Below are 14,014 nucleotides of genomic sequence, written 5' to 3'. Positions count from 1 at the left end.
AGCACACAGAGAAATAAAATGTGACAGATGTATGATGAGGCTGGTCTGATACCCAGGAGCCCTGTGTTCATTTTTACTATGTCGTTGTGCAAAACCAGCTACCATTTTATTTTAAAAGGGAAAGAAAATGCATTTTGTCTGTCTCACTGAGTAGTAAATGATTCTAGCTTGACAGACCCAAGCCGGAGGCACAGCACCCGGGGCTTTTTCCAGCCTTCTTTCTAGAAAATAAGTTACCAAGGTGAGACTGTGTTGAAGAAAATGGGGCAAAGCAAATGACAATGAGTACACAGCTGAGGTCATTCATCACGAGGCAGAACTGCTTCACTGTGTACCCGGTACCTTCCGCCCACCATTGACACCAACGTGCAGGAAAAGAAAATACACCTGTTTCGGGTATGTGCTCTATCCTCTTCTTAAAGCAAACAAGAATGGTTGTAGTGTGTTTATGCTTTGTTTTACCACAAAGGACTGTTCAGGCAAAATGTACACTTTTTATGAAGGATTATCTATAACTCCTTTATACTCCAGGAAACAAAGCAGAATAAACACCAAGTGGAATTAAACACACACCCAGGGGCACCTGGGTGGCTCAGTGGGTTAAAGCCTCTGCTTTCGGCTCAGGTCATGATCCCGGGGTCCTGGGATCGAGCCCCGCATCGGGCCCTCTGCCCAGCAGTTAGCCTGCTTCCCCCTCTCTCTCTACCTGCTTCTCTGCCTACTTGCGATCTCTGCCTGACTTGTGATCTCTGTCTGTGAATAAACAAATAAAATCTTTAAAAAAATAAAAATAAAAATAAACACACACCCAGTGCTGATGCTCAGGTACTATATGAATTTTTCTTGCAAAAATCACAAATAAAAAACAGTTAAGGGGAAAGCTCTTTTAGGAATGATTTTATTCCTAAAAGAGCTTTCCCCTTAACTGTACTATTATTTCTAAACAGTTAAGGAGAGGTTTATAAAACAATTGTGTTTGGTCCCTTGCAATCCTGAACCGCTTTCTGTAATTATTATGAATTTTACCAAACCTATTTTCCTACGAAGGGTCACTGCTTCTCAATTCTCAAGTCTGTTGTTTTTTCAGGCAATTGTGCTTTTTGAAATCAGTTCTTCATTTCTGTGCTGGGTTTTGCTTTTGCAGCTTCTCAGACACATAAGTCAATCTTTGACTCACAAAAATAAGTGGCATTCAAGCTATGGTAGGTTGACTTCAGTAGCTAAAAAATCCAATAGTTTAAAAACTGAGTTCATTTTTCATGAGACACGAGCCATGAAAAATATGATGAAAATGGAGTTGACATCCTGCAATTCTAACTTCTTTTACTTGAGAGAAAAACAAGGGGTGACTCTCTTCTGACCTCATTATTGTTTCCTTTTAGATCTACGTGGACTTCATGAACTTGCTACAGAGATTTGAGCAGAAATGATCTAAAATGCCATTTCATATAGTTTCACCAATATATATATTACCTTACCCCAAACATCTAATTTATTCAAAATTTTGTTATTTACATATACTATCACTGCCTTTTTTTGTTAGTATAACCATCCACTGGGCCTCCGAATTTTAGAATGAACTTTATTATTAGCCAAATAATTTTCTTGGCTCATGAATGGACAGAACCAGCTTTATAAACCTAAATTTACTTGTATTAATGATTCCTCCAATATAATGGGTCAAATTCACTTACCTCCTCAACACTTTTAGCTCATTACTTAGGTCCACTGTGACGAATGAGGCAGAAATATTTAGAATAAGATGATCTGTACTCAAGTCCTAACTCATTTATTAACCAGCTCGGCAAGCCACTCAACTTTTCTGGTCCTCATTTTGCTCATCTCTAAAGGAAAGTGTTGAGTTAGACAGGTTCTATGGCCCCTCTGAGACTAACATTCTAGGTTGCTAACCCAAAAATAGTTCCACAAGCCATCTTCTTCACACTTATCAACACCAGGTGGTACAGTCACCTTAGGCTATGATCAGCTCTAATCTAAAAAGTATTGTCTTACCATTGCCAAAGAAAGTTTAATCAAAGCTTTGTACAGCTCATTAAGCTGTGACCAGTACTAATGCTCTTTGCTGAAAGAGCATTACTAGTATTCACTAAGATTCATCATCTCATTAGTGACCCAATTTCCAAAGTCACCAAGCAAAGGAAATTTCTCTTAAGAAACCTGAGAAGCAAAATCTCTAAAACTGTTACACATTTGCTACTACATTAGGAAAGTTCACAGTACCTAAAATAGCCACCACCTCATCATCCTGGATGACTTCCAAGGATCCTGACACCACAAAGCAGAGGGCATCCACACTTTCTCCAGCATGGTAAATGAGGTCCCCAGGAGCACAGTGAATAGTTTGGAACTCTACCGCCAAGGCGCGCAGACACCCATCGCTGGCCAATCGAAAAGCAGGATGTTCATTAAAAACCTTCCGGTTTAGATGAACACAGATATCAGCTCTCATGTCCTTGGGACAGATGGAGAGAACCTGAAGAAAGTGAGAAATGAATAAGTGAGAAGAAAAGAGAAAAGGGCTATTTCAGGAAAAAAAAAAAAGTCATCCAATAAATATTTACTGACCATGACAAAGTCTGCTACACACGGTACTAGATACTGGGAATGCAAAGTTAAAAGACATACTTCTCCTCTCAAGGACCTAATAACCCATTCAGATGAGCTGACGAGTATAGGGACTATTACACTACAGCACCGCAAGTAAAGTTTGGAGAGGGGGATGGATCTCCCCATAGAAAGAACAAGAGTTTTAAGGTGGTCCAGAAGGATCTCAGAAAAAGATCTTAATATAATTTCCTCCAAGAGCTAACTAAACTAGGCATTAGCATTCATTTCAGTCTAGTCTCTGTTTTAGAGTTGTTCACAACTGAAACAAAATTCAGGATAATGGACTCTACTCCATTTTGGAGGTGGATTCATGTGAATCAATTACGAGACAACAAAATCAACGAACGTGCCCTTGCAACTTGACGTGCCGGCATGGGCTGAGAGAACTCCACCCTCGATGTGTGTCTTCTGTCACTCTGAAAGATTTTCATTTTACAAATAAATTTATGTCCAGGGAGTGAAAAGGGTAATTCACCAGCCTTCGGTAGGGCTTGGACAATTGGAAGTGGCACTGCCGAAAGGTGGGACCACTACCACATGGCAGCCCCCCTTCATCCTGGTCTTTGACTCCTAAAGACTGCTGAGGGAAACAGGAGAACTCAAGCTCTAGGCACCCTTCAGAAGAGAGCACAAATGGCAGAAGCATGCTTAGACAGTTCTCTAAGGGTTAGGGACCTCTTACTGCTTGTAGCTTTCAGACAGGGCAATTAAGGACCCAGATTAAAATGGACACTACCACCATATTTAATCAGAGCATCATCAAGCAAGATGTGATTACAGAATTGGTGCCACCCACTTTAAAGATACATGTACATACTCACTTAGAATCCTCACCCAACCCCATTGGTAAACTCTTCCTTATCGGAAATGTTTTTCTCTGAAAGGTTTTCAACCTCTCAAACTGAGCTGATCTTTCTCAATTAAGTTATACTGAATAAAGTTTTAATATGAAATAGTTTTCACTCCTGTACTACATGCATTTGAACCTTTAAAAATCACCCAAAGCTTGAAATATCCTGAGTATTCCTTTTGTTTGGGGCTCACTATCGATGAAAAGTTGGTCGCTTCCCTGTGTAGAAGACGAATCCATCATAAATGTGAAGACCATTAATTAAAGTATACTTTCCATATCCCTTCCCTTAATCTTTCCTAATACTGTCCCTATTATTTTGTATCACTTAAGCTACTCTGTAGGTTTTTTATACTCTTTGAATTCCCATAGGGAGTGGGGATCAACTCACCTATCTTGAAAAATCTCATCTTTGAGGAAAACAATGCCTAACAGAGGTTTAGAAGCACTTTGTACTTTCCTTCCATGTCAGTTGTTTTCTATAATAATGCAATGTTCTATTATATTAATCTTTAATGACTTCTGACATTAATCGTTCCATAGGTCCTTATTGAGCTTTTATGATGGGGCACGCTACTGCATTAAACCCGTGGAACTAGAAGGGTAAATAAGACACTATGTTTGCCATGTGGGAGCTAACCATAGAGTAGGGGGAGGTAGGCATGTGCAGAAACAACGAAACTACAATGAGAAAAGTACTAGGGCAGGGCATGGCCTGGGTGACATGGGAACCCATGATGGCTAGGAGGCATAACTTACAGCATCAAGTTGTGTAAAAGATCATTGACTCAAGAAGACTTGGGTCTGGGTCTGAATCTATCACTTGTCACTTCTGTAGCCTAAATTATTTCATTTCTTTAAACCTCATCTGTGAAATGGGATAGTCCTTATTTCATAGGTCCATTGAAGGAATTAAATAAAAGGGCTTGAGTTTAGCCCAGTTTAGCCTTGCACATGGCCAGGACTAAGGAAACAATGGCTTTATTAATCCTGTTGAACATGGGCATTCTTACAAGGTTTATTGTCGCATTAGTTCTCTGCAAAAGCAATTTGTTTTTCTTTGATTTTCCACCCCAGTCTGAATTCTGTATCTTGGCTATTTGATGAGATTCCAGGCAAAATTAAGAAAATATTTCAGCACTGAACCTGAAGATATTTCAAGCACTAGCTCGTGTTAATATTTTCCTCGAGCTGAAAATGAAATTAGTGCTTGAAAAGCCAAAAAATAAAAATAATTGCAAAATACATACACACATGCACACACATTACACTGAATAGCTTAATGGGAAATAGATCATTCTGTTTCTATTTCATTTACCTTACAGGATTTTTAATTTTTTAGATTCGCTGTGGTAACAGTCATTTTATGTCCTTTTAATTATTTCTTTCAGGATTCATGCAGCAAATGAAATCTTCTAATGCTAGTAATATTCTCTGTTCAGTGGCATATTGAAAGAGGATTTTTATTACATTTTAAGTGCATTTTTCCCTTTTTGTTTCACTCCACTTATGACACTGACTCATTTATTATTTTTATTGATGCTATGTACTAAAGTCCAGATGTCATAAAGTGAAAAGTTAAAACTAAGTTGAAATAGACCCAAGTCACACCCAGTGGCAAGCTCTTTCCCTACCCCTGGATACAGCATGTGCCTTATATGCTGTGTCTGTCATCGAAATATGAGTATAGTGTTGTTGTTGTTTTTTTTAAATGAAAGCACTACTAAGTGTCTTAGGCAAGGCAAAATTTAGTTTTAAGTGATAAAATTACCATTCAAGATGATTCTAACACCTGCTCCTTTAGTCCCAATTTCAAAGAACTCTGCCTCAAGTGTTATATCCAATCTCTTGTGGGTAGGTTCCCTAATGGGTATCTTGTAGTTATAAATGAATGAAATTACATTTCAGTAGAAAATATCCACACTGAAAGTGATTATTTATCCTCTCTTCATATCAGGATAGTTATAAATTAGATTCTTAATTAAGATAATGAATAAGATTTCTCTTTGGAAGAGCTAAAGCTCTATAGAAGGAATCACTTTTAGAATTCAGCAACCAACCTTGACAAAAGGAAAGAATGCCATGATCCGAGAAATAATTTTTTTTAATTTATTTATTTATTATGCCAAGGGCACACCCAGTCACTCATTTAACTCAGAGCTAGTGATAGCTGGTTATCTATTAGTTACATGCTGGCTAGTATTCAAGCCCTCCAGATCCAAGAGCAAAAACTCTCATAGTCCTTGCCCCCCTAGAGCTTCCAGTCAGGAATAGCTTGAAAAATCATTGTTCTTAGTTCAGTGCCCCATTTTACAGATAAGGCAGATGTACTGGATAAAGGTTACGTGATTTGCCCCAGGCTTCTCAATATGTTACTAGCAAAACCCAAAACTCTGTGTTCCAGTTGTTAAGTCATGTTCCTCAGTGATGCTTAACCAAGAACAAAATGCGACATTTGGCACTCTTTTATATTTTCTGGTTCTTTGCAGACACAGAAATATAAATGCTAATTTCTGAAAATGATTTAAGATCCTATTAATCAAAAATAGTTTAATTATTAGCAAATCACTGATGGGACCACCACCACTCCTACCACCATAGAACAGCCTAGATTTCTCTGCAGATGTTTCCATTTCTAACCACTTTAATTTCAGCTTCAAATAAATGTGTGGCATATTTTAGTGTGTTGGTAAAGACATAAGGATGCATTGACAAATTATTTATTTATCCCATTACTGTTTGCTAAAAGGAAGTTATCATACTTGAATTATAAGCTTTAGTGTGTACAGGGAAAGCACCTGAGCTAAATATTCTCAGGGAGTGAACATACTTGATAAATGGCAGTTTCCCTATCATTTTTACCCATTATAATATTATGTATGTTACTAAAGCTTAGAAAAGTAAGCCTAAATACTTTAATTAGAAACCAAAGAGTTAAATCAAGATTCCCTAAGGAAATGGCTGACTTGATAAAGCCCAAAGAAGGCTTTACCCTCTCTGTTATTAACTTTTTGAATACACTAAAAAATGCATTTTATTAACCACTATATAAAATGTAGGAAATCAAAAACCTATAAAGAAGAACATAAGCTTTCTTCATTATTTACACATATTTATATATGTATATACCATTTTCATAAAACTTAAATCTCTAAACCTTTATTTCTTTCCATGTTTACCCAATATCACATTATAATCATTTCCCATGCCATGAAATACTGATTTAAAAACATAATTTGAGGGGCTCCTGGGTGGCTCAGTGGGTTAAGCCTCTGCCTTCAGCTCAGGTCATGATCCCAGGGTGCTGGGATGGAGCCCTGCATCAGGCTCTCTGCTCAGCAGGGAGCCTGCCTCCCCCTCTCTCTCTGCCTGTCTCTCTGCCTACTTGTGATCTCTGTCTGTCAAATAAATAAATAAAATCTTAAAAAAACAACAAATAAAAACATAATTTGAATCATTCGTAATACTCCATCATATAATCATAACACTTAACCACTGCATTTAACTGGATATCTAGATTTGTAGTTTTTCCTTTCATAAATCAAGGTATAACAAATACTCTTTCCATCAGATTGTCTGAAGACAGATTATTTTAGGAGAAAAATTAGTGTGTAAAATATAAAAACGTTTTCAAGGATCTTGCCAAATTGTTTTCCCAGAAAGTATATCAAATTACTCTCTAACCCAGTAGTGTATGAGAATCACCCTCCCCTTAAATTCTTCATTTGCATTTGAAAAAGAAAAACCAATTTCACCTGAGACAAAAATAGAATTGTACATGGCTTGTATGGAATTGTCTATGGAACTGTAATGAGACAGAAGGCTGAGAGCTTTAATCTTAGTGAAGGCAGTCTCTTATCACTCACTACGCCCTAGTTCACTGACAACAGACTGATCACTTTTAATCACTCTATATCAAATTTCTAATCTGAAAATGAGAATAATGGTGATTATTCTATTTTAAGTGTCTGAAAGCAGTGAACAAAACAAGGCTCACTTTTGATGTCTCTCACTACTAAAATAAATTATTTTGTTGATTATCTACGAAATCTTATGCCAGGAATAATATAGTGTCAGCTATTTTTAGTAGTAATTGAAAAGGGCAGATGACCCCTGTGTTCTCTTTCTTAGGACAAAGGACATTTTGATAGGCAATGAAGTTACCACTGACATTCTTCAAAATCCCTGCTTCCTTTGATGCAATTAAGTTATGCATTGCTAATTAATCTCCCCTCACCGATCCAACTGAATTGGTATTAAATTGGTGAAAATCAGTGGAGAGAGAAAGGCAAGTGACATTTGCACATAAAACATTTTTACAATCCTTCTTGGGAATGAGGAGCTCAAAGTCTGCCAACAAATGAAGTAAAGTTCTCTACAGGAATTCAATTCTCATTCATTTTATGGGAAGAAAAAAAAGTTCACCTTCTTTTCTTTTTTTTTTTTTGTTTAAAGTATAACCAGGCAGCCATGCGGACCAAGGGAGAGCAGCTATCTGGAGGTTAGTCTGCCAATTTCTGGGGTATCCAAACCCCCAAGGAATTAACTCAGGGACAATGTAATGAAATAAAACCAAAGCAAATTAACTTCCATTATTTAAGTAAAAGGTCATATCTACAGAAGACAGCTATAACCAGTAAGAGATTATAGGTTAAAATTCATAGGTTTCACTTTAGACATAAATTTTCTGCAAATAGACTACAAATACAAAAGTGAGACTTAAGATTTTTGTTTAAAAAAAATGTAGTGAACCAATTCTACCAGATTTTTCATAGTTTTGGTTCTGCAGTTAAGTGAGTAATAAAAAGGAAAAAACAGCAATTGTTACCAATTTTTAGCTAAAGGTGCTGATGTTCTGGGCCACTAACTTCCCAAAGTTAGGGATCTGATGAAACTTAGAGTTTCAATTGTTCTCCATTCTTGATCTTAAGTCTGTACTTTTTTATGTGTGTATATTTGACTAAATAAGAGTATTTTTACAGAGGACCTGAATAGACAGTTTTCCAAAGAAGACAGACACATGGAAAGATGCTCAACATCACTAATTATCAGAGAAATGCAAATAAAAACCCCAATGAGATATCACCTCACAACTGTTAGAATGACTAATATGAAGAAGACAAAGAACAACAAGTATTGGCAAAGATGGAGAGAAAAAGGAACACTTGTACACTGTTGGCGGGAATGTAAGTTGGTAGAACCACTGTGGAAAACAGTATGGAGGATCCTCAAAAACTTAAAAATAGAAATACCATATGATCCAATAATTCTACTATTGGGTATTACCTAGGGAAAGGGAAAACACTAATTCAGAAAGATATATGCACCCCTATGTTTATTGCAGCATTGTTTACAATAGCTAAGACATGGAAACAATCCAAGTGCCCATCAATAGAGGAATGGATAAGGAAAATGTGGTATACACACACACACACACACACACACACAGTGGAATACTACAGAGCCATAAAAAAGGATGAGATTGTGTTATTTGCGACAACATGGATGGATTTACAGGGTATTATGATAAGTGAAATAAATCAGACTGAGAAAGACAAATTTCATATGACCCCACTCAAAAATGGAATCTATAAAAAAAAAAAAAGGCAGAATCAGAACTATAAATAGGGGTGCCTGGGTGGCTCAGTGGGTTAAAGCTTCTGCCTTCTGCTCAGGTCATGATCTCAGGGTCCTGGGATTGAGCCCCATATCAGGCTCTCTGCTCAGCACCCCCCCGCCCCGCTTGCTTCTCTGCCTACTTGTAATCTCTGTCTGTCAAACAAAATCTTTAAAAAAAAAAAAAAAAAACTATAAATCAAGAACAAATAGTTGCCAGGGGGAAGGGAGATGGGGTGTTGGGCAAAATGGGTAAAGGGGCTGGGGGAGATACAGGCTTCCAGTTATGGAATGAGTAAATCACAGGAATAAAAAGCAGAGCATAAGGAATATAGTCAACAATACCGTAATAGCAGTGTAATGGGACAGATGGCAGCTACACTGTGGGGAACATAGCATAATGCATAAACTTCTCAAATTGCTAAATTATACACCTGAAACAGAACATTGTGTGTCAACTAACCTCAGTTTTTTTAAAAAGTAAAAACGAGAGTACTTTTCCACATGTGAAAACATTTTCTAAGATTAGAAATGTATTTTAAAATGTATTTGACTGAATTATCCAAAAGAGTAGTAACAATTTTGGAAACAATCTGGCAAAGATCATTTTAAAGTCACCTATGACAAATGACATTCCAACTTCTTTAAAAGAATGCACTTCTCACATACTCCCAAGGTACTTCCGTTACCTGACTATATTGACAAAGGCTGAACATATATATCCCCGAAGACCCAACATTTCCACTTCTAGGTTTATGCCTATAGAAATGTACCAAACCACATACACAAGAGCATTTGTAGGAGCTCTACTTATAACAGCTCCAAGCTGAGAATTACACAAATATCAAAAAACATTAGAATAGATAAATACACTGTGGTATGTTCATACAATGGACTGTTATCAGCAACAAGAATGGAAAAGAAAGAACTACACATAACATACATAAATTTCAACAATATAATGTTGGTTGAAAAAGAACCTGACACATAAGCTTCTGTCCCAACCTTCCAGTAGAGAGAGCAAACAAAAATTCCTAAAGATGTTAATCATCATTCTTTCAAATTATGTATGTAATTTAATATATCTACATGTGTGCGTGTGTGTGTAGACAACAACTGTAGAAAGTAAAGGTAGTCAAAATAAGTCAGAGTAGTAAATGAAGCAAAAGATAGGTGAGTTGTTCATTCATATTACATTTAATTCCAAAAGGAATTTGAGATCTGATTATTTGATTGTATAATATACATGTGTGCCAATACACATATACACCTATATGTGTGATTACAGATAGATTAAATCAAGTATACTTAAAATATATAAAATAATAGCTAGAAAATTATGATGTCTTGAAAAGATTAGGAAATTATTAAGTGGAAGGAAAACTGAAATAAAACAAAATATCAATGTTCACACAACTAGGATCACACTGAAACATTTTTTCACATTTTAACACTCACATACAGATTATGGATGTAGTACATATGTATATACATGTATCAGTGTGTTTATGTGTAAATATAACTCTGAACTATAAAATTAGAAACTTTTCAGAGAACACTAAGCTCTTCCACTCACTCTCCCAATATGCTGACATTTACCAGACTAGACCTTGATCAATATGTTCTTATTGAGTAAAGTCTGTTATGTTATTACATATAGTTGAAATAGAATAGCAATATCAGACTGAGCTTTCTGGTAAATTAAACCCTTCACAATAAGTAAAGTGCCTCAGGAATTTAGCTCTCTGGGACCACTAGAATAGACAAAAGGGCATAGCTATTTGGATATTTATATACTCAAGTATGCTTTCTAGAGTTTTTTTTTTTAAAACCACTCCACTATTCATTTTTAAATGATGAATTTTATGATATGTGAATTATAACTCAATTTTTAAAAATAGTGGTAGCTTTGGAAGGGCACTGTAATTCCTTGACAAGGCATGGGGCCATGTTCCAGGGTGATAAAAAATTTAGCTTGATCTGAGTAGCAGTTATATGGTATATACCCACACACACAAAAAAAATCTATCGATCTGTATGCCTAAGATTTGTCATGTTATATGTATATGTATGTATGTGTGTGTGCCTTTCTATGACAAAATACTATATGCAAAATCATTACTAACACCATTTCCAACCACAGAAAATACTGGCATTCGGCAAAATTGGTCAAAATTAAGTTGCACTATCTATGGGATAGAACATTGCAAGACCCATGACTACCTAATTTCATTCAATAATTATGTAGTACTGGTATACAGTGTTTATTATGGATGAAAAAAAAAATATATATATATATACATACATACAATTAAAAACTCGTACCACACAGTTCCTTCATGCAGGTTGCCTGCCAGTCTTACCAGGAAGACAAGACAAACTTACCAGGTCAGTCGAAGCTACAGGGAAAAGACTAGCATGTTGCCAAAAGAAGCCAACTCTAGTGGAAATAATATATAGTAGGTCAGAGGAGGGTATAAGTAAGGAATGATTGGGGGAAAGTCTATACAGGCAAAGCAAAAACTTGGCCAGTTTACAATTAATCAACTTTATGATAGTGAACCTCTATTTTCATTTCATTTAATAGAAGCAGCCTTCCTTAAATGATGGGTACATCACTGTGAATTTTTTTTTCTTTAAAGATTTTGTTTATTTATTTGAGAGAGAGAGAGTGGGTAAGAGAGAGAGACCAGGAGTAGTGGCAGGGGGAAGGGGCAGAGGCAGAGGGAGAAGCAGATTCCTCGCTGAGCAGGGAGGCCAATGCGTGGTTCGATCCCAGGACCCCAGGATCATGACCGAAGCCAAAGGCAGATGCTTAACTGACTGAGCCACCCAGGTGCCCCTCGTTGTGAATTTCTATCATTAAATGTAGTATCTACTATCTTAATTAAGTTTGTATCAATGCTATTGACAAGACCTGAAAATACAAGAGTAAACATTGCTAGCTATTTGATTGTTTACTTAATATTATGTATGCTGTCACGGTGACCAAAATTTTTCAACATTTTTAGGACCAAAATTAAACTTTTTTTATAGGCAGGAGCTTATTTAGTAGTATAGGAGAAATGCGTACGTTTTTTAAGTTTAAAAAATTCCTTTAAAACTCATTAGTATTCTACATACCCTAGAAACCAAATTATCATCTTTTTGATATAGTATGCTATGTTGACATTATTAAAAGGACTTTGGGAAATAAGCCCTAAATGAATTTTGGTGTATGTCTTACTTATATTGGTATTTGTCACCAATGTCTTCATTGCTGAGTAACTAGACATATCAGTAATCAAACTTATTGCAATTGTCATCATCCAGAAAATAGTCATGGATACCAAAGTGAAAATGTCCACAAATAGGAGGAAACACTGTCACAGAGTATGTAGTATTTACATGTAACAGATGTCCCTGAACCTCACTTATTGCCTCAAGGAACCTTACCGGAGGCCCAGATCCTGCAAACGTGATCTAATTTCTGCCCAGGGCACATCAAAGGCAGCAGCAGATTGATAGGTGAATGTATTGACTATAAGGAAAAGCAACAGATGAGAGCTTAATCCCAAACAAATAATCAAAAAAAAAAAAAAGATGGATATGTGGAAACCACATTTAAAATTGTAATACTGTTTATGAGTTTTAAAATGAAATAGTTAGGTACAATTCTAACAAAACATGGATAGGATCTGTATCTCAAAAATTACAAAATGCTGACGAAAGAACAAATCAAAAAACACTTAGGTTAATGGAGAAAGAAATCATGTTGAAGAGTTGGAAGACCCAACATAGTAAATATGTCAATTGTCTCTCCCCAAATTGATCTATGAGTTAAATGTAATTCTTATTAAAGTATCAGTAAGGCTCTTTTGAAGGCATAGACAAGTTTATTCTAAGATTTATATGGAAAAGTACAAGATCTGGAAATATCTAAGACCACTGGAAAAAGAACAAAGTAGTAGAAATCACTCTACTCAATGTTATGATATACTATATAGCTACACTAATCAAGACAGTCTGGTATTGGCAGAGGAAAGATAGCCTTTTCAACAAACAGTGCTGGAGAAATTAGACATGCATTGGCAAATAAACAATATTCAACTTAAGCCTCACGCCTTACACAAAAATGAACTCAAAATGCATCATGGGCTTAAATGTAACAGTATAGAAGTTGAAGAGAATGAGAAGACAAACCACAAACTGAGGAAAAAATACTTGCAAACTACATATGCAACAAGGAAGAGATATTTCGAATATAAAAGAAGTCTCAAAACTCAACATTAAAAGAAACCCAATTAGAATATAGGCAAAAGAGGGGTGCCTAGGTGGCTCAGTCATTAGGCATCTGCTTTCTGCTCAGGTCATAATCCCAGGGTCCTGGGATGGAGCCCTACATCAGGCTCCTTGCTCTGCAGGGAGCCTGCTTCTCCCTCTCCCACTCCCCCTGCTTGTGTTTCCTCTCTCGCTGTGTCTGTCAAATATATGAATAAAATCTTTAAAAAAAAAAAAAAACCGAATATGGGCAAAGACAATATGTTTCACTGAAGAGAACACACAGATAAAAAATAAGCACATGAAAATATGTTCAACCTTATTTTCCATGAGGGAAACATGAATTAAGCCCACAATGTGACATCACTGTCTATCTAAAATAAAAAAAATAACGATAGCTCTGAATGACGTGAGGGCACAGAGAAACCAGATTGCACGTACATTGCTGGGTATACAAAATCGTACCTCCGCCCTGTAAAAGAGTGTGATGGTTTCATACAAAAGTAAGCATGTGCTTAGCATACGACTCATAATCGCACCCTTGGGGGTTTATGCCAGAGAAATGAAAAATTTAAATTCACACAAAAACCTCTGCATGGATGCTTAGCGCAGCTCTACTTTGCAATAGCTCCAAACTGAAAACAACGCAAATTTCCTTCT

General features: G+C 36.4%; 1 protein-coding gene across 1 annotated transcript in view; it reads right to left on the bottom strand.

Annotated features, from left to right (window-relative positions):
* Positions 1-14,014, bottom strand: part of KCNH5 (potassium voltage-gated channel subfamily H member 5) — a 314,829-nt gene that overhangs the window by 69,868 nt on the left and 230,947 nt on the right. The window contains exon 9 of the mRNA XM_032875242.1: positions 2,242-2,494. Coding sequence (XP_032731133.1) covers positions 2,242-2,494 — 253 coding nt within the window. The remainder of the gene's footprint in view (positions 1-2,241; positions 2,495-14,014) is intronic.

The sequence above is a fragment of the Lontra canadensis genome, unplaced genomic scaffold, assembly GCF_010015895.1.
Source record: "Lontra canadensis isolate GAN:19392208 unplaced genomic scaffold, GSC_riverotter_1.0 scaffold55, whole genome shotgun sequence".
NCBI classification, from domain to species: domain Eukaryota; kingdom Metazoa; phylum Chordata; class Mammalia; order Carnivora; family Mustelidae; genus Lontra; species Lontra canadensis.
This window is presented reverse-complemented; position numbering and strand designations above follow the sequence as displayed.